The sequence below is a fragment of the Peromyscus californicus genome, unplaced genomic scaffold, assembly GCF_007827085.1.
Source record: "Peromyscus californicus insignis strain IS unplaced genomic scaffold, ASM782708v3 Scaffold_1__1_contigs__length_55948999, whole genome shotgun sequence".
In the NCBI taxonomy this organism is placed as follows: domain Eukaryota; kingdom Metazoa; phylum Chordata; class Mammalia; order Rodentia; family Cricetidae; genus Peromyscus; species Peromyscus californicus.
This window is the reverse complement of record NW_026294492.1, coordinates 46411741-46433329: the sequence shown is the minus strand read 5'-3', so window position 1 is coordinate 46433329 and position 21589 is coordinate 46411741. Positions and strand designations below refer to the sequence as shown.

General features: G+C 37.7%; 1 protein-coding gene across 2 annotated transcripts in view; it reads right to left on the bottom strand.

The window, feature by feature from the left end:
- Positions 1 to 21589, bottom strand: part of LOC128115687 (zinc finger protein OZF-like) — a 32094-nt gene that overhangs the window by 2481 nt on the left and 8024 nt on the right. The window contains exons 2-4 of one of the 2 annotated variants that reach the window (XM_052746668.1): positions 16489 to 16615; positions 16218 to 16275; positions 14196 to 15190 (exon numbers count right to left, since the gene is read on the bottom strand). In XM_052746668.1, coding sequence (XP_052602628.1) covers positions 14196 to 15190; positions 16218 to 16275; positions 16489 to 16615 — 1180 coding nt within the window. Of the gene's footprint in view, positions 1 to 448; positions 15191 to 16217; positions 16276 to 16488; positions 16616 to 21589 lie in introns of those variants that run through there. The other variant, XM_052746667.1, reaches the window with a different exon arrangement.

Here is a 21589-nt window from a genome sequence, read left to right as displayed (position 1 = left end):
ACTTCATAACTGTAATTCTGCTACTGTTGTGAATTGTAGTGTAAATATCTGACATACAGGATATCTGATCTGTGACCCCTGGGAAAATGTCGTTTGACCCCCAAAGAAGTCATTATCCACAGTTTGAGAATGGCTGGTCTAAACACCATCTACAGGGCCCTAAGACATTTTATTTATTTTCAGTGACTTGTTAGGATATGTTTTCTCCACCCATCAATCCATCTTTTAAAACATTTCATTTCATGTATATGGGTGGTTTGCCTGTATGTATGTCTGCATTTTGTGTGCCTGGTGCATTTGGAATCCAGAAGAGGATATCAGATCCCCTGGGACTAAGGTTACTGATAGCTATTAACTACTGTGTGGGTACTGGGAACCCACATGGCAGCTGAGCCATCTCTCTCCAGTACCTATGTTCTTTCATTTGTTCTTTTTCTTATATTTCATCCTGTGTGTGTGTGTGTGTGTGTGTGTGTGTGTGTGTGTGTGTGTGTGTGTGTGTGTGTTGCAGCACATGGATAAAGCATTTGCTGCCAATTGGGTACAATGTCAATGTATTTGATATCCCACACTGAACCCCTAGTTCAGTTCTTTCTAGTGAATTCTGCAGCTAGTAGGAGTTTTACCCAGCTCTGAAAGCTGTAAACATGACTTTATCACTGTATTGCCATCAAGACCATTTTTACATAACAATCAAAATTGAAATATTATTGTCAAAAATAGGTTTTAAAGGAATTATAGGAGAAAAATAATGCAACCACACATATTAGGGACTGAGTCACTAAAGTGTGCAGAGGAAGAACTGGGTCCTATCAACAGAAATTAAGTGAAAAAGAAAAGGCTGGTCATAATGACACAACCTTATAACCCAATGCTGGGGAGATGGAGACAGAGGGATCCCTGATACTCTGGCCAGCCATCCTACCCTATTTCTTGAGCTCTGGGCCAGTGAGAGACCCTGTCACAACAACAAAAAATGTGGACCACACCTGATTGACTGACAGCATAGGTTATCCTTTGGCTACCACATGCATGCATATGTGCACATTCAATATAATAACTGAGCCATGGGCCTGCAGAGATGACTCAACAATAAGGAACACTTGCTGAGTTCAATTCCCAGTACCTAGGTTGGGTGGCTCACAATAACCTATAATTCCAACTCTAGCAGATCCAATGCCCTCATAGATGCACATTTTTTTAAAAAAGCTAAATCTTTTTTTAAACTTGAGACATGAGAGAACTGTGGTTGGTATGTAAAATGAATAAAAATAAAAATAAAACCCTGAAACAACTCCAAAGAAATGACAAAGTTGGTCAACTCTAAGGTTGAAAATTGAAAATAAAAAGACTTGGAGAGATAACTCCATTCATTGCAAAGGGGTTCAAATGCAATAAGGCATATTAATGTGATTCAGCCACCAGACCAATAGACACCTAGTATAATTACAAAAGAAAAAAGTTTTAAAAAGTGTTCATGGGCCAGTGAGATGGATCAGAGTGTAAAAGCCATTGCCACACAAGTCTAATAATCTGAGCTCATAGTAGAAGAAGAGATCTGAGCTGGGTGGTGGTGGTGCATGCCTTTAATCCCAGCACTTGAATGACAGAGGCAGGGGGATACCTGAGTTTGAGGCCAACTTGGTCTACAGAGTGAGTTCTAGGACACCAGAGATACACAGAGAAACCCTGTCTTGAAAAACCAAAAGCAAAAAATGAAGGAGGAAGAGGAAGAAGATGGAGGAGGAGAAGAAGAAAGACCTGACTCCCAGAAGTTGGCCTTTGACCTCCAACCTTAATCTTGACTATAAGTATGGTTGGATTGAAAGTCACTTTTAATGTCAACCCCATTTCACAATGTGTCTCTGAGCAAATATACAGAAGAAATTGACATGAGGATCCTCGAAGTGAGGTTGGGAATTCCTGGCCTGTATATGAGCAAACTATAATGGGCAGGATTGCTGAAATGAACAATTAGCAGAAGAGCTAAGACGGCTTTGAGGATTTTTTTTAACTGTTACATCTTTTTTCCCCTGCCAATATCTGAAAACATCAGAATCCATCTTCATCCTTTGCTTAAACTAGCAACTCTTCAAGGGACTCCCAGGCCTTAGGTTCAGATTGCTTTTGGATCATCTGTTCCTCTTGATCTGAGGGTTCTTACATAGGGTCTGAGCATATACTTGTTTAGAAATCTCTCTAGCCTGTAAATAGCACTGCTGTATTTTCCATGAAGATTGTATAAATCAATCTAATAAATTCCTCTTAAAGTGCTGCCTAAATTCTGTTGGTGAGAAAACTCTGACTTCCCCCTGGGAAAATATTGTTTTGAGCAGGAGCACCTCTACTCATGTACTTTACAGCACTTGGACGTTACTGAGCCCTTACTACTAATATTTCATATCAACATCTTACTAAGTCAAATAAATACTCCTCTCTTGGTTATGTTTTGGTTTGGTTTTACATTGCTCAAGAACACCAGAAAGTGTGGGTGGGGGATGCTGCAAAATGTTTAGGGCATGACATGGCTGTTGTATACATTAACTCAAAGCAACTGCAGTTACCTGTACAAGTTAAGTTCAGAATTGAACTAGATAAAAATTCCGTCATAGATTGGGACAGGCCTCCTATGGTTGAGGAGCTGTTGGGAGTTGATGGGTGGTGGGGAAAGAAGAGTCATTTTTCTTTAGGAGTGTGTCCACTGATAGGTTCCAAGGGCCCCAGTAGATGACACCACAGCCATTTACCTACTAGTTGGACTCAGCAGGTTAAAATAAACATGAAAGGATGACTTGAATTATGGAAATGTGATTTGGAGGGTCCCGTGGGAGTCAGTTGGAGAGGGATGTGAAGTATAGATATGATCAAGAAACACTGTATACATGTATGAAATTTTCAAATAATAAATAAAAATTAAAAGTTCCTACCATAGCATTCTCATGGATCTGCTCCTCCAAGACATTTAACATATCCCTAGACAAGGGAATGAATTCAATTATCCCTGTGACTTTTGTGATTGTTTTAAGATCTGGTTCTCAGTATGTAGGTTGAGTACACAGAATACTCTTCCCATAAGAATGCCAAAGGTTGAACTCTTCATCAAGTGTAGACAATGAAGAATTATATATTTGGGAACTAATTGGTGAATAACTTTAGCATGTTAGTTATTATTTGCACATCTGGTTTTTTCACTCCTTCCAAAGACCTGATGGGTTACAATAGTATTTGACTATCACTCAACAGCAGTGGGAACTGAGTCTAGATAAGATTAATTATACTTCTTACTACCTAAATAAATGTAATTTAAAAATCTTTAAAGGTTATACTCTGTTCCTTCTCCAAAACATATGCTGAAATAGAAATAAATGAATGTGATATGGGTAGACAGGAAAATAGACTTTGGTCTTATTTTGTTCATTGAAATATACAGTATTCTCAACTAGCCCTGCATTGATAAACTATACTAACTTTTTGTATGAAACACCTTTTGCCAAAATAAGATGTTCCTAAAAATTATAACTTTTGTCTGTCAATAGTTCACTTCAATTATTGCTTGGGAAGTTAACCTGAAATGTCATGCATCACTGTTGCATTAGAAATTCAGTTTCTGAGATGAAATTTGGAGCCATAATCAATCATATAGAGGGTTCAGACTTAAAATTTCTGACCCAGAAGAGCAAATGTCTTCACCATCTGAGTCTCTTTATCCAAAGACTAAGAAGATGTCAGTCCCACTCACTTCCTTCATTGCTTTGTATAATGCAAATTCATTCACATTTGTGTGAAAACTTCAGGAAACTGCTCATGCAGAATGATATAAAGGATGGAGACCACAATTGTTGCAATGAAAATGGAACACTGGGGAGTTGAGACTTCCATGTAAGATGGAGGATTAGAGAAGATCCATAAGTACAACTCAACAAAAGAAAACAATGAGGATAATAAACAACCCTATTTCTAGGAGAAAAAGCTAAGCTGGCTGCATTGTATAGTTTGGGCTACATTGAACAGGAATTGCCGTGGAAGCCTAAATGATGAGCTGCAGAAATATCTAGCAGGAGGTCCATTAGCCAGTGAAAATGTGACAGGGGGCCTGACACACCTTGGGCATCTAAGACATAGGACTAGCACAGACAGTGAAGATGAAGGCTGATGTGTGAGCATGATTCTAAAGCAGATAATTTCCACCACTGTGTGGCTTTTGCTACAGTCAGCATAATTGCCAAAAACAAAACAAAACCCTGCTTTCTCCACCTCTATGACATGGATACCTCAGGAACAGCTAACAAGAAAATGAAAGGCTGCCCTGTAGATTAAAGCAAGTCTTAGATATACTATGGACAGAGATGTAAGATCAGCAAATGCTATAGACAGAAACATTTAAGTTTGGCAATAAAACCACAGTGTGAAAATGGAGAAAGCAGATTTTGGCACAGTTGTGCAAAAGATCAGTCTTCGTTGGGACCCTGCATACTCACAAATCTGGTGTTATGGGTTCAAACTGCACTACTCACCACTCTTTCAACAGTGTTTTCTATGATGGCACCAGGAGAGAAAGGAATGAAAATCTACCCCATCTAAGAAATACTGACTATAAAAATGAAATATTTAATCTTGCATAAATATCTCTGAATAGTCTTGTAGTAGTTTTTGTGTTGCTAAACTAGGTTTTTCTTTATATTATGTATTTTCTACAACCATGCCATGGTGTACTCTATTCTTTCTATGCAAAAACTAAGTGTTTTCCCTCTCACTTTCTCTCCCCTCATGTGCTTTTAATCTACCAATTTTTTCAAGACAGGATTTTTCTTCATAGCCCTGGTTATCCTGGAACTTGCTCTGTGGACCAGCATGGCCTGGAACTCAAAGATCCACCTCTCTCTGCCTTCTGAGTGCTCAGATTAAAGGCATGTGCCACCACCATCAAGCAACTTAGAAACTCTTATTTCATACACATCATATCCTACTTAGCTGATCCCCCAATAGATATTAAAAGTTGAAGAGAATATTGTTTTTTAATATTATAGTTAGCTGCTGTGTCATTTTTGAATTAATATTTTCTCTATCCAGTGAGGAAGAACATAACCTAAAGTTTCTACAGTCTAGCTCCCTTTGAATACCGCAAATACCTTAACTGAAAGAATACAACAGGTATGGAAAAAAATCCAACCAACAAAATAAACTGAGATGTGGAACTCCTAATAAATAAATAAAAGAAACATGAAAATCTGAGGCAGAATGACCATTTTGTGAAGTATTAAATCCAAAGTAAAAAATGATTCCAATGAGAGTTGACTGACCAGCCTTTTAGTCTTAAGATTAGAAGCCATCTTGTTACAAGGTCAAAATAAGTTCATTTCTATTTACTGCAAAACTCAAGTTGAGGGGCCTTGAACCTATTTCTGGAATTTGACGTGTTCCAAACTCTATGGTATTTGACTGGACCCTGAACTCTGCCCTGATAAGATATTCTCCCAACAATCTTGAGATGTTCTGCTAAGATGATCTGTCAAATAATCGTATCTGCTGTTTACTTCTCTAATTCACTTGCCAAGTCTATGGAATTACCAAAATTCCTCTGGAAATTCCCAGTGTGCACCTTTCCCCCCTCTATAATGAGGCATGAAAAGTTCATCCACACTGTTCTCCCAAATGCTGCTTTAGAGAGTCAGTCCTGTGTATAGTAAAATAAAGCTTGTTTAATTGACTTTAACTTGGGTAATGGGTCTTTACTCTCACTCCCTGGGATTAACAGAATGAATTAGATGAAATCTCAAGAATAATCCAAGAATGCAGGAACCTCCATGGGGAAAAAAAAAAGCCTATACACAGCATGTTAGAGTTCAAACAACAGATTTTTATCCCTATAGTGTGTGGGTACATACACACACATGCACACACACACACACACACACACACACACACACACACACACACACACACAGTGGAGAGGGTGATGGAGAGAGATAAACTAATTTTTTTAAAGAAATTAAAGAAAGGTAGAGAACAAATAAACTAGACACCAAGTATTGGTACAACAGTGTTGGTATTGTCAAGACTTAAACAAGTTCAACAAACTCTTAGCCAAACTAACCTAAATAGAACACGCACGTCCTATATAGGTAAAAAGAAGAATGAACAGACACCAACAAAATTCAGAAAATCTTTATGAAATACCTTAAAAACATACTCAACTGAATTGGAAACCCTTAAAATAATTTGTTAATTTCTAGGTACATATGACCCACCAAATTAAACTGAGAGAAACAATTTAAACACATCTATAACAATCAATGACACTGAGATTATAGCATAAAAACTTCCAAGGGTGGGGATAGGACAGATTCTGGCTCATTCTGAATTCTAAGACATCTTTAAAGAAGTATTAACTAAATGCTACACAAACTGTTTCATGAAATGTAAGTGGTAGGATGCTACAAATCCTATTTATAAACTCAGTATTGCCTTGATTTTATTTATTTACTGGATAAAGACTTAAGGAAAAATTACAGGATTATTTAGTGCTCCAGTTGACAGTATCAACCTGGGAGAATGGAACCTAAAATTCAGACAGACTAAAGTCTCATGCAATAGCCAACTTTTTTCTGAGCATCAGCCAATTTACACTCCGAGGGCTAACAGGACTCACATGTGTAAAGTGTACAAATACAAGGGCAAGCTACATGTGGTGGATAAGCCACCCATGGCAAAAACATGTTTTTCCATGGAGGCTTATAAACAAATAACAATAGCCAGTTGTAATGAATAATTTGAAGTAAACTCACCACATCTGGAAGGGTCATGAATACACATTCCAAGAAAAATTCTGTGTTTTTAAGAAACTGATGTCAAAAGACTTTTGTCTTGTTTTCTTGGAGTTTTGTCACAAGCACTCAGAATTCTCCTTGAAGGACTCCATTTTTGGACTATAGGTCAATCTTTATGATGAATACAGATATAAAATAGTCAATAAAATACTGCAGATAGAATTCACACATCAGCTTGGCTGTAGTGGAGCATGCCTTTAATCTCGGCACTAAGGAGACAGAGGCAGGTGGATCTTTGTGAGTTCAAGACAAGCCTGGTCTACAGACTAAGTTCCAGGACAGCCAAGGCTACACAGAGAAACCCTGTTTCAAAAAATCAAAAACAAAACAGAAATTCAACACATCAAAAATACAATTAACCATGATAAAATTGGCTTTAGTACAGGGATGTAAGGATGCCTCAACATAAACAAATGAAACATATCACAAACGAACCAAAGGATGAAAATCACATGACAAAATCCAATTATCTCTTCATGATAAAAGCCATAAAGAAAAGTAGAAATCAAAGGAACCAACCTCACTATAATAAAGGCACTATAGAAAAAACATTTAGTGAATATTGTAATGCATGGACAATAACTCCAAGAATTTCAATTAAATTCAAGAAAAAGAAAATGGGATCCAATGTTTTCATTGTCAGTTCAATCTAGTGTGTATGATTTAGGTGGAGTAATTATAAAAAACGATAAATAAAAATGAATACACACAGGAAGAAGTCAAAATATTCTTACTTGCAGAAAACATGATCAATAATAAAAAAAAATCCTAAAAACTCCACTCTTAGGAGTCATAAAAACATAGCTACAATGAGAATTTTAAAACACTGAAAAAAATAAAGACAACACTACAAGTTGTTGGAAAGACTTCCCATAGTTATGGATTGGCAGCATTAATGTAAAAAATAAAAGTGATTCAGTGGGTGGTGGTGATGCACACTTTTACTCCCAGTATTCGTAAGGTAGAGGTAGGCAGATCTCTGAGTTTGAGGCCAGCCTGGTCTACAGAGCAAGTTACAGGACAGTCAGGGGTACACAGAGAAACCCTATCTGGAATAAAGAAAAACAAAACAAAACAAAAAACCTAAAAAAAAAAGAGCAATTCAAAAGCAATGAATATATTCTATACAATCTGTTCAAAATTCTAAAGACATTATTTAGAGTTGCGGGGATAAAAAATTCATATGGAAGCACAAAGGGCCATGAATAACCAAAGTAATCCTGATTAAAAAAAATAATGTTTGTTACTATAATATTATATATTATAATAATTTATCACTGTAATATTACATATTATAACAAATAATATCTGATTTTGAGTTATTCCACAGAGCCAGTGGCAAAACAATAGGATACTGGCACAAATACAGATATGTAAATAAATGCAATAGAATACCCAGTTGCAAATCTATGCAACTAGCCACCTAATTTTTATCAAAGATATCACTCAAAAAATACAGAAAAATAGCCTACTCCACAAACTGGGCTCTAGTGCAAATTCACATTTAGAAGAATAAAAATAGAAAGCTATTTGTCGCCGGGCGGTGGTGGCGCACGCCTTTAATCCCAGCACTCAGGAGGCAGAGCCAGGCGGATCTCTGTGAGTTCGAGGCCAGCCTGGGCTACCAAGTGAGTTCCAGAAGAGGCGCAAAGCTACACAGAGAAACCCTGTCTCGAAAAACCAAAAAAAAAAAAAAAAAAGAAAGCTATTTGTCATCCTAATGAAAAATCAATTTTAGATGGATGAGACACCTTAAGACCAGACCTGAAACTTGAAAAGCATAAGATGAAAAGATCAAGGAAAATACTTTGAAGTTGGCAGAGGCAAGTACATTCTGAAGATTCCAAACATTAAAGGGAACAATGCCAAGACTTGACATAGGATTGTCAGAAATAAAAAAAGTAAGTTGCTAAGTTGCTGTATAGCAAAAGGAACTGAGAGAGAAAAACAGAATGGGAACCTTTGCTCACCACACAATTGACAAGAAACTAAGTGTAGAATATGCAAAGAACTAAAGAAACTACCAAGAAACCAGACAACCCAAAAATGAGCTAATGAAATGAACATAGTTCTTGAAAATGAACTGCAAATGGCCAATGAATGTAAAGACCATCCTTCCTCCTCATACCAATCCTCAAGAACTAAAACTACTGTGATTTTCAAATCATTTTGAGAACAATGATTTTTGTAATTCTCTTCATACACAATATGTGAAGGTTCCTAAAGGAGTACAGAATTTAAGGAGACCTCCAGAAAACAAACACTGAGACAATTTATCCTGCCATTTGATGCTGCCGTTTTGTAATAAGTTTATACTATCAAATAAAAAAGGAAGCTATCTGGAGACAAATGAAGTGCAATTTGCTTCTGAGGAAATTGTATCTGCAAAATTTACTTTATTACCAACTTTTAGTTTGGTCTTGGCTTTTTGTTCTTTTGGCAGTAATGGGGATTAAAGCCAAGGCTCAGCATATTGGGTATGCGTTTGAAAACTGTTCTTTCACTTGCATCTCATAAATATTTAATGTTTGCTCATGACCTCATTTTTCTCACCAAATTATCAACAATGAACAATAACCATTAGTTTTCTCAGAACTATATGTACAGAGCAAAGAACGCCTCCATTTTTTATGTGTAGTTTAGAATGTTCCTTATCTACCATATTGACACATGAGGGATGATTGCAAATTAGTATCTAATATAAATGGTGCTGGCCATCACTCAGCTTATACTAGGAAAACTCAAACTTTTTAATTTAGTCATAAATGAGACAAAGATTGTATGCATCTATGTAAAGAGATTTATATATTTCTACTGACCTAAGAAAAATGACTTGCCTAGGTCTGACTTGGCATGTTTGTATGTTTTGCTGATAGTTGAAAAGCAAAAGTGCAAAGAAAGGATGGGGGTGGTAGCCCACACCTTTAGTACCAGCACTAGGGATGCAGGGGCAGGCAGATTTGTGAGCTCAAGGACAGTCTGATCTAGACAAAGAGGTCCAAGCCAGCCAAGACTACATAGTGAGAAGCTGTCTTAGCGAAAAAAAACAAAAACAAAAACAAAAAAAACCCCCAAAAAACAAAAAACAAAACAAACAAACAAAAACCCCAGAAACTCACAGCCAGACATTACATACACAGACTTTGGAACACACAGCTCTAGATAGGATGTCTCCATTAATTCCCTCCCCTCAGTGCTCAGGAGAGAACCCAGAGGAAGAGGAGGCACAGTGTTAGAGCCAGAACTGATGGAGATCACCAGAACAAGGCCCACTAAATCAACTGAACAAAGCTCATATGAACTCAGAGACTGAAGTAGCAGGGACGTGGTCTGCAGCAGGTCCTTTGCATATGTTATAGCTTCCAGCTTAGTATTTTTATGGGACTTCTGAGTGTGTGAACAAGTGGGCTTTTGATTTGTGTGCTTGATCTTGGGGCTCTTTTCCTTCTGTTGGGTTGCCATGCCCAGCCTGGATGTGATGATTTTGTCATGTTAGATTGCTATCTCTTAGAAAACCATTCTTTCCTAATGAGAAGTTAGTGGATCTGGAGGGGAAGTGAGGTGAGGTGGGAAGTAACAGGGAAGAGGAGGAGGGGAACTGCAATTAGGATATATTGTATAAGAGAAGATGGGGCTGGAGAGATGGCTCAGAGGTTAAGAGCACTGGCTGTTCTTCCAGAGGTCCTGAGTTCAATTCCCAGCAACCACATGGTGGCTCACAACCATCTGTAATGAGATCTGGCTCCCTCCTCTGACCTGAAGGGATATATGCAAGCAGAACACTGTATACATAATAAATAAATAAATTAAAAAAAAAAAAAGAACCTGTCTTAAAGAAAAAAAAAGGAGAGAAGAACCTATTTTTAATAAAAGGGGTAAAAAAGAATAAAAAGGCAAGGAAAGCTGGGCCTTTTAAAGCTAGATTTATTTGTTGGGCAACAATATACTGAATTATACTTTCTGATGAGTATGGATAGGATTAGTGATCTCTGTTGTGTGATAATCATGTGCTCACATGCACAAAACTGGTACTAAACAGATTACACACAGTGAATAGTTTATTTAAAAATCAACATTTTTTTTTTTTTACCAACTTTATAAGCGATTAAAGCATTATTAACAGTGTAGGCTAGGGATTAATGTTCACTAGTTTGGCTGTATTAAACACACATCTCATTTATGTTTTACCATAATTTATTTGAATGTTCCTTGTAAATCTTGTGATGCTAAGAGGTACTGGTGTCGATGGAAAACAGAGTCCAAAATATTTTATGAAGCACTGAGTAAAGGAGAAAAGCAAGTGCCCACAACTAGGACTGCACTCCTATAAAAGCCAATCTTCTGGAACATCTTATGTAGACTAGGTGGGACTTGAACTCAGAGATCTGCGGAGTGCTGGGATTAAAGGTATGTGCCACCACGTCCTGCAATTGGCATCTTTAAAATGAGATTGCACACATGAATTACTTCCTCTCACTACATTACTACAGCCAGGTGAGAAAATTATTTAAAAGGATGGAATTTAATTCAACCCCTCAGTTGAATAAATGATAACAAAATACTGTTCAACAATAACAAAACCAAACTACACTGAATCATAATCAATTTATTTGTGTGTATGTGTGTGTTTGTGTGGGTATATGCATGTGAGTGGAGGTATCCTTGGAGGTCAGATGTATTGGATCTAACAGAGCAGCAGCTAGAAGGGGGCTGTGAACAGCTGGACATGGGTCCTGGAAACTAAACTTAGAAACTATGCAACATCAATATATGCTCTTTTAACAATTGACCCATCTCAGTTTGCAACATTCCTTAATACTAGTAATAGCTACAATGCTTAATTATAACTGATTATGGGATGTAATTAGTTACAGCATGTAGAAAAAAAAATAAATAAAAAATCTTATTTGGAGTTGGTGCAGGCCTCAGGAAGTAAATCACTTGACACTGCAGCCTGTCAAAGTACCAACTCTTGAAGGATGTCTTCTGACCTCCACTCTTGTACATTTGCAATAAACACACATATCACACACACATGAATAACAAAAAAATACAAAAAAAATTCTTATTTGGAGAAAATACACATCACAAAATATAAGTATAGAATCTAAGTTGAGAAAACTGGAGTGCCACGCAAATATATGGAAACTGCCAAGGAACTAACGAGAACATTTTTTAGAAAAAGAACCTACTGTGTAACGACAGCCAAAAAATACTAATTAACATTGATATTTTCAATTTCATACCAAATATAACTATTTAAAAACTACTTAAAGGGCTGGTGAGATGGTTCAACCACATGCCCATAGGCCTGACAATCTGAGTCCCATCTTCAGGACTCATGTGGTAAGGAGAGTTGTCCTCTGACATCCAAATGTATACCTAGAACACTCATGATCAAGCATATATGTGCACAACACATAACTGCAATTTTAAAAAGTATTTACAAGTACCAGATAATAAATGCATTTCAACTCAATTAATCCAATACAGCTCTACAGTAAAGGGTAAAGCACCACCTCATGATTTAAAAATAATACCCATAAAAAATACTTGTTTATTGACTGAAATGCAATTGATTTGGCAAAGTTTTATCACCACAATTCAAACAGTTTATGCTTTTGCTCCTTAAGGTGTTGTCTTCATGGTCTTCAAATGTGAGCTCAAGTTTACTCACCTCTTTGAGCAGCAGGGATAACAGGCATGTGCAATAATACTAAAATTATTCACTAAATTATATTGTCAATGAAAAAAGAAGTAATGTAAAGTCAAGAAGTGTTGAGTAAGAATAGGCAAATACTGTAAACATGCATAACTTTTACTTAATTTCTTTCAGGTTATTTTCAGGAATATTTTATTTACATAAATTTATGTGCTCAAGATATTCACATTTTTCGCTTTTATAAGATTCAATTACATAAGAAAATCACAACATCCTTTTTCTTTTCTGAGTTTCATGTAGCTCAGGCTGACCTTGAACTAGCTCTGTTATGGGTCCCTATTTTCTTTTTCTTTTTTGAGACAGGGTCTGAGTATCCCTCACTGGCCTGGACTTCAGACAGATCTGCCTGCCTCTGCCTCCCAAGTGGTGGGATTAAACATGTATGCCATCACACCTGGATCTCTCATATTTTTAAAAACAACAATTTAATTTGGCTGCAACTGGTTTTTCTTAAGTTTCACAAATTGTATCCATGCCCCCTGTATTCAGGGTTGCAATTTTCTAGAGTCTATTCCCCTCAATGTTGGAATAAAAGGCAAACATTATGATGCCCGATGCAAGAGTAGGTGCTCATCCTATGTACACTTACACATATAGGGAAAATTACACTTTTGCTAATTTTATTTTTTTTTAATTTTATTTACTTTTATGTATACAGTATTCTGCCTTCATGTATGCCTGCACCAGATCTCATTACAGAGGGTTATGAATCACCATGTGGTTGCTGGGAATTGAACTCAGGACCTCTGGAAGAACAGCCAGTGCTCTTAACCTCTGAGTCATCTCTCCAGCCCCCACTTTTGCTAATTTTATATTATCCCCAGTAGATCTCCATCTTTTTATTTAAAGGTATATGTGTGTATTTTGCCTGTATGTGCGTGCAACATTCAGAGACCAGAAGAGGGCACTGGATCACCTGCAGCTGGAGTTAACTGTGAGCTACCATGTGGGTGTTGTAAATTGAACTCAGGTCTTCTGCAAGCACAGCAAAGTATTTGTAACCACTGAGCTACCTCTCAAGCCCAATCTCTCCATTTGTTTTTGGAGAAAGTATATACAGAAAAGTACAAAATATAAAACTTATATAAGAAACCCCACTCATAAGAAAAGCAAGACAAAGCCTGGTGGGATGACCTAGAAGGGAAAGAAAGTTGTTGCCAAGCTTGAGGACCTGAGCTCAATCCCTGGGACTCACACCATGGGAAGAGAACTGATTCCAGCAAGTTGTCTACTGATCTCCACATTTACATTGGAGCATGGGTGTATTCTTGCCCAACACCTCATGCAAATATATAAGTAGATAAATAAATATAAGCCAATAAATAATTATGACAAATATTTTCAAAAGCAAGTTGATTACAGTTACACATGGTTTACACAATTTAAATTCTACCCATTGGGTTTCTTTTCATTGTGAGATCTTTCATGTCTTCGAAGGTATGAGAAATACACAAATTCCTTCCCACACTGATTACACTTGTGGAATTTCTCTCTAGTAGTGTGAGTTTTCTCATGTATTTGGAGGGATCTGGGAAAAGTGAATGCTTGCCCACACTCCACACATACATATGGTTTCTCTCTAGTGTGAATTTTCTCATGCCTGTAATAAGCACTAGAATGGGTGAAGGTTTTTCCACAATATTTACATGTATAGGGTCTCTCTCCAGTGTGAATTCTTGCATGTTTTCGAAGGTACGAGGAAAATGTAAATGCTTTCCCACACTGCTTGCAAATATAGGTTTTTTCTGCAGAGTGAATTCTTTCATGGTTGTAACAGTTGCCTGCACTGATGAAGGCCTTTCCACATTGCTTACATGCATAAAGTTTCTCTTCACTGTGAATTCTTTCATGTTTGTGAAGGTTTGAGGACCGTCTGAATGCTTTGCCACATTGATTACATGCATAACGTTTCTCTCGAGTATGACGTCTTTCGTGCTGGAGAAGATGGTAAGAATGAATACATACTTTCCCACAATGTTTACATATGTAACTATGCTCCCTTTTGTGTGTTTTTTCATGATTTTGACGGGCCATGGAATACATGAAAGTTTCACCACAATGTCTACATGAGTAAGTTTTCTCTCTTGTGTGAATTCTCTGATGTTTGGTCAAGTGACTGGAATTAGTGAAGGTTTCTCCACATTGCTTACATGTAAATGGCTTTTCTCCAGTATGGATTCTGGATTCACATATTTGAACATAACTTTCTTCCTTTAAGGTTTTCTCGAATTTCTTATATTCGCGTGGCTCATCTCCAGTGAGAGTTCCTTCATAATCTTGATGAGATGTGAGATTACTATAAGATTCATTAGACTGTTTATTTTCACAGATGTTCTCTGTACCAGGAGCACTCTTGAGTATTTGAAAGGACTCAGAATAAATGAAATCTTTCCAACATTTTTCATGTTTAATAGCCTTCTCCACATGTCCCTGACACCCATAGGGTTTCTCTTCAGTTTGACTTCTAACAAGCATATCGGAGGATAAGTGAGCATTGATGTCTTTTACATACATAGTGCTTTCATAAACTGTGACTGCAGGATGATTGTCCGTATTAACAGTATTCTCTGGCATCTGTTGGTGGGTCTTTCCACACTGACTACCATGTTCATAGCCACAGAATCGTTCAATGACCTGAATTCTGAAAAAAAAGGGGGGAGGCATTATTCTTGTTTTATAACTAGATAAGTACTAAATGATAGACTCTGTGGTCTCTGCCTGTTAGTGCAGTATTCCGGAGGCAGTGGCAGGAAGTGAACAAGCTGAGGGCAAACTAGGCCACAGAGACCCTGTCCTGAGAGGGGAAAATGTACTGAGTTGATTTCCGTTAGAACTTATGAACATAAAAGAACTAAACATTCAGCAAGGGCTGAGGACAGCACATAACCATAAAAGGTTCTGTAGTACTATTTCGATAAACACTGTTGGGCTGGAGAGATGGATTAGTGGTTAAGAGCACTGGCTGTTGTTCCAGAAGACCCTGGTTCAATTCCCAGCATCCACATGGCAGGTCACAACTGTCTGTAACTCAAGTTCCAGGGTATCCAGAATCCTCACACAGACATACATGCAGGCAAAACACCAATGCATGTAAAATAAAAATAATTAGAAAAAAAAACATTGTCTATGACAGTTAACCAAGCTTAATATTTCCTTATGAAATATAACATGACACAGTTAACCAAGCTGAATATTCCTTATGCAATATAACATGAATCAGACATTCTTAAATTTTAAATAACTGAATATCCTTCAGGCAGTTTATCGAAGATGGGTCTCATTCTAAACCCCAAACTCACCTTCACTTCACACACAAACCTTATAAGGTCCAAAGGTAACTTGCTAAAAATACATCAAATGCTTTTGTAGACAACAGGCAGTTTTATATAAGGAACCACTAGAAAATGTCTTAGCTAAAGGTTGCACCACATTTTGTTACTACTCCATCAATAGTGCAGTAACAGGTATAAGCTACAAAATCCACATGAGTACTACATGAGAGTTAGGATCATCCATTCATGAATTCTCAAGCTGAGTGAAGTTTTACAGAAAATCAGAGATTAAGTCAATTTACATTTTGATCTATTGGAATAGCTTCCTTATTTCTCAGATTTGCTCTCCCTCTTAAATATCTGATGCAAATACCCTTTTCTGTAAGTATAAATTACCTCAGATTTCTCTGTAGTTTTCGGTAGTCCACATCAATATTTTCTTCTTCTGTTTTCCCTAGAAATTAAAAGCAAGAAATCATTATGTTATTCAAACTTATACACACATTATTACTTTCCAGCTTTTTCTCTTGTATAATGTAAGCAGGCATGCTATATTTACCACGATGCTCCCTTTCAATATTTCAAGTCATATAATTAAACAGATGACTAAAAAACAGTTTTTCTCCAACTGAATAATGAAATTATACTGTTTGGTTGTTGTTGTTACCTATGGAGATCAGGTTCATAAATGTTTCCATCATCACATCTGTGTAGAGCTTCTTTTGAGAAGAGTCCAACAGAGCCCACTCTCCTAGGGTGAACTTCACAGCCACATCGTCAAAGGTCACTGGCTCCTAAAATAAATCACAGCATTGTTAAAATGCAGTTACTAGAAGATTTAAAAAAAATAAAATAAAAACACTGGAGATACATTAGTCACTTGATAAGTTCCCTCCACGCTTTCTTTCTTTCTTTTTTTTTTTTTTTTTTTTTGGTTTTTCGAGACAGGGTTTCTCTGTGTAGCTTTGCGCCTTTTCCTGGAACTCACTTGGTAGCCCAGGCTGGCCTCGAACTCACAGAGATCCGCCTGCCTCTGCCTCCCGAGTGCTGGGATTAAAGGCGTGCGCCACCACCGCCTGGCCCCTCCACGCTTTCTTAATATTCACTTTATATCATGGCTAGCACAAACGAATTAATTATCCTCTCATCTTGTCACACAATTCTAAGGGTAGTGTATGCCAAAATAATAAAGGAAATATAGATCATAGTGCTTTGTTGTGATGCTGGTTTCAACTATTCTTTGTACCTTACACCACAAGTTTCTACAACTTAGAACCCACAGTGAACATCAGCTCTGCTGAGCATGTACAGTTATAAATGATGTTAGGAAACTTCATCTGATTCTAAAGCCTGAGAATTTCACATAAAATGGGTGTAAACAGCTTAACTATAAAGAGGTGCTCACTGCTACTCAGCAGTTTATGACAACATAAAATAGTATTCCATAAACTATTATCACTATCATTCTCAACATATTTCTTAAATAGTGAAACATGGTTTTTTTTTTGTTTTTTTTTTTTTTTTTGTTTTTGTTTTTCGAGACAGGGTTTCTCTGTGTAGCTTTGCGCCTTTCCTGGAACTCACTTGGTAGTCCAGGCTGGCCTCGAACTCGCAGAGATCCGCCTGGCTCTGCCTCCTGAGTGCTGGGATTAAAGGCGTGCGCCACCACCGCCCGGCAGAAACATGGTTTTTATAATATCAAAACTTGAAAGAAAATTTACATGAAAAATCTCTTATCACTGGTCTCAAAGATAATAGGAAACACCTACTCACAAATTTTGTTACTTAGAGATCACTGAGCATATCCTTTCATGATTTGCTCATTGAAACCTGGGGCCTATGCAGGATCGCTTGGCTCGGCCTGGGAGGAGGGGACTGGACCTACCTGGACTGAGTCTACCAGGTTGAACTCAGTCTGTGGGGAAGGCTTTGCCATGGAGGAGATGGGAATGGGGGGGGGGGGTTGGGGGGAAGGTGAGGGGGGACGGGAGGGGGGAGAACAAGGGAATCCGTGGCTGATATGTAGAACTGAAGTGTATTGCAAAATAAAAAAAAAAAAAAGAGTGACATCATTAGGAAGATTGTCTTTATAGAAGTTTCTTATAAAAGAGTATTAATTCAAAATAGGTAGTTTCTCAGAGTCCAACCTTGACTTAATACTAAATAAGACAAAGGGTAATTCTCTGTCCTCAAATATAAACACTACAGATTATTTTCAATAATGTCAGTGGACAACGACAGCACAGGAACAACGGCCCTGTTCTTAGAGATCAACATCACAAAACAGATGCTATCATGGCTGCATCAAATTCTGTAATTCCCACAAAACTTTCCGATTGTTAACAAGAATTACTTATTAAAATCTGTGTGCAATAATAATAAATGTTGGACACCACAAAAATACTAGGAATAAGAAAATGATAGCTTGAACCAGACATGGAGGCATATACCTGTATTACCAGACTCACAAGAAGGGGGAAGGAAGACTTTGAATTCAAAGCCTGCCTGGGCTGGATAGCAAAAACAAGAAAAATAAGAAAGACTATGATAAGCTTTTTACTCAGGGAACTACACCATAAAGACAAGATGAACAGAACAGAGGAAAGTACAGTAGACTTCAACGACATGAAATACAAACAGAAATTTCATTAACAAGAGAGGAGGTCTTGATCAGCAATGAATCTGTTTGCTGTATAAAGTGGTAGCAACTTGGTATCTATTTGGAAGCATGTGCTATAATCTCCTCTGTTTTGTGGACAACAATCAAGTATCATAAGAAATGGGGAAGATGAAAATAGAGCCATGAGGTACATGTAGTAGCTTCAAGGTAATTACAAAACAGTGAGGCTGACGCAGGCAAAAAGCACAATAAAATCCACTCTAGACTATGTGGATAACCAGCTTCATGCTACCCTTGTCTCATAACTAGATAGTCAAAAAAAAATTTTAAAGATGAAAAAAATAAAACAACAAAAACAAAACAAAAAACTTTGAAAGCCAGTTAACCAACAACCTGTGGATGTAAACAATGAACTTCCTCTTGCAAGAGAGAAAAAAGTTATCTCTATAGACTGTATGAAGAAACATAATAGACAAAAATAAAAGGAAGTGAAAGGCAACAAAACAACAGTATCTGCAGTACATGCAATGTACACAAAACATGAGTAAGTGAACACACAGCTGAAAATACCACATAAAACATAGAAAGTAAGATCCGTAGCCCTGAGTGAGGAATTTGACAAGTAAATGTGTAGTTTTGAGAACCACTGAACACCAATACTTTATACAAAAAGGATCACCCAATTCACATCATTCCCATTTCCTATAATATAAATGAAGGGACTCTAGCCAGACAAAGCATGGCAAACATGGCTCTGGCAGGCCTTGCCCTTCTCTCCCATCCCCTCTGTCTTGCTAAAAACCATTAGATTACACTCCTAAAGCTAGCCATCAAGTTCTGTTCCCTTATTTGACCACTTCCTCCTCCTGAGGCTGACTACCAAGGTTCTCCTATCAACGTATTGACATCCAGCAATCAAAAGCCCTCTTTGGCTCACCTAATTAACATGTCCAATCAAAATTAAACACCTCATCCTAACACATGGTCTCCCCTTTTACCTTTATAAACTGCCATCTGCCTATGGGCCATGTCTGTCTCCTCTATCCAAAGGCAGTTCTTTGTCCTCTGGGACTATTGCAGAATATTAGTTGAAGATGTATTACATTCATTTATGCTGTACAATATTTGATTAATGATGTAAAGATGTGTTGCATTCTTACATGTTATATCTGTTTAACTCTGTGAAGCTGTGTTACTTTGCCTGTCTAAAACACCTGACTACTAAAGGTCTAATAAAGAGCTAAATGGCCAACAGCTAGGCAGGAGAAAGGACAGGTGGGGCTGGCAGGCAGAGAGAATTAATAGGAGAAATCTGGGAAGAGAGATGGGGGAGACAGAAAAAGGAGGAGAGGAGGACACCAGGGGCCTGCCACCCAGCCACACAGTCAGCTGTGGAGTAAGAAGAAAGGTATACAGGAATAGAAAAAAGTAAAATCCAGAGGCATAAGGTAGACAGGATAATTTAAGTTAAGAAAAGCTGGCTAGAAATGAACCAAGCTAAGGCAGGACATTTATAAGAACGAATAAACCTCTATATATTTATTTGGGAGCTGGGTGGCGGGCCTCCCAAAAAGTAAAGAGCAAAATGAAGCAACAACACCAGGACAAACACTCTGCTCCCTCTCCCTTGTTCCCTCCCCCTTCTCCCTCCTCCTCTTTGTCTCGTTCTGCCCTCTGTTTCTCTGGGGCTAATATATCTTCTTGGTTCTGAGAACTTGGCCTTGAGCCAGTACAGATCCTTTCATAAACCTTAATGCAATCTACATCCAGTCACATTTTTCTCTAATGACAGAGAATGTATTTTGTGTTTATACTTAGCATAGTGAGTACTATTTTTTAAAACATCTCTAGAGTTACATTGGAAATGTCCTAACAACATGTCAACTAATTCAAACTGGGAAATAAGTTAATCCTAACCTCAGGCATTAGTACATGTGAATCATGACAAAGAAAAGAAGATAGGATGCTTTTGATGGTAATACCTTCAACAGTCACTCTTTAAAGGTTCCAAGGTAAAGCTATAATAACTATAGGTTGGATGCAGTGGCACACATCTTTAATCCCTGCCCTTAGGAAGCAGAGGCAGGTGGATTCCTCTAAGTTCAAGAGCAGTCTGATCCACATAGTGAGTTCCAGGCCTAGCCAGGGTTACATGGTGAGATGCTGTCTCAAAAAAGAAGACGGCAAAAACAAAACCCCAAACAACAACAGTACATTGTGTAGTGAAAAGTTACAAGGATAAAACAGGAAAGCAGGAAGAGAAGAGTAGGGCAGAGTCAGCCCAGCATTATAACCATACAGGCACCAGCTACTCACTTTAATGGAGTCTCAGCAAATTCGTTTTTGGTTTTTTGAGACAGGGTTTTTCTTTTTAGCTTTGGTGCCTGTAGATGTAATTCTAAACAGTCTTATTAAATAAGAAATACAGAGCCAAATAGTTAAAAGCCCAGAGATCAAGCAGTAGCCAAGAGCTAAGACCACCTTATCTTAACACCAGCTGCTGTCTTTCCCCTGAGAAAAAAAGAGACCTACTTCCTGTGTGACTGTCTTTTTATTGACTTTCTGTTCTGCCTTCTCATTGGTTTTAAACCCAACCACATGACTTCTTCGTCACTGCCTGTCTATACAGACCTCCAAGTCTCTATGGTTGGTACTTGGATTAAAGTGTGTGTCACCATGCTGGCTGTGTCCTTGAACACACAGACTCTGCCTACCATGTGATCAGATTAAGGGTGTGTGCTACCATTGCCAGACTTCTGCTTATTGGCTATGACGTCTGATCCCCAGGCAACTTTTTTATTAACATACAAATAAAATCACATTTTAGCACAAATAAAATATAACCATAGGCACTTTTTCTGGAACTCACTCTGTAGCCCAGCCTGGTCTGGAACTCACAGAGATTCTCCTGCCTCTGCCTCCTGCATGCTGGGATTAAAGGCATGTGCCACCACCGCCCAGCTTTCCTCAATTTCTTTAAAGGAATTTTTCATTTCCTCCTTAAGGGCCTCTATCATTGTCATAAAGTTATTTTCAAAGTTATTTTCTTCTGCTTCATCTGCATGGGGATGTTCAGGTCTTGCTGTTAGCAAAATGAAAACAATGCAGTTCACTGTGAAAATTTCCATACATGTACATTACAGACTTT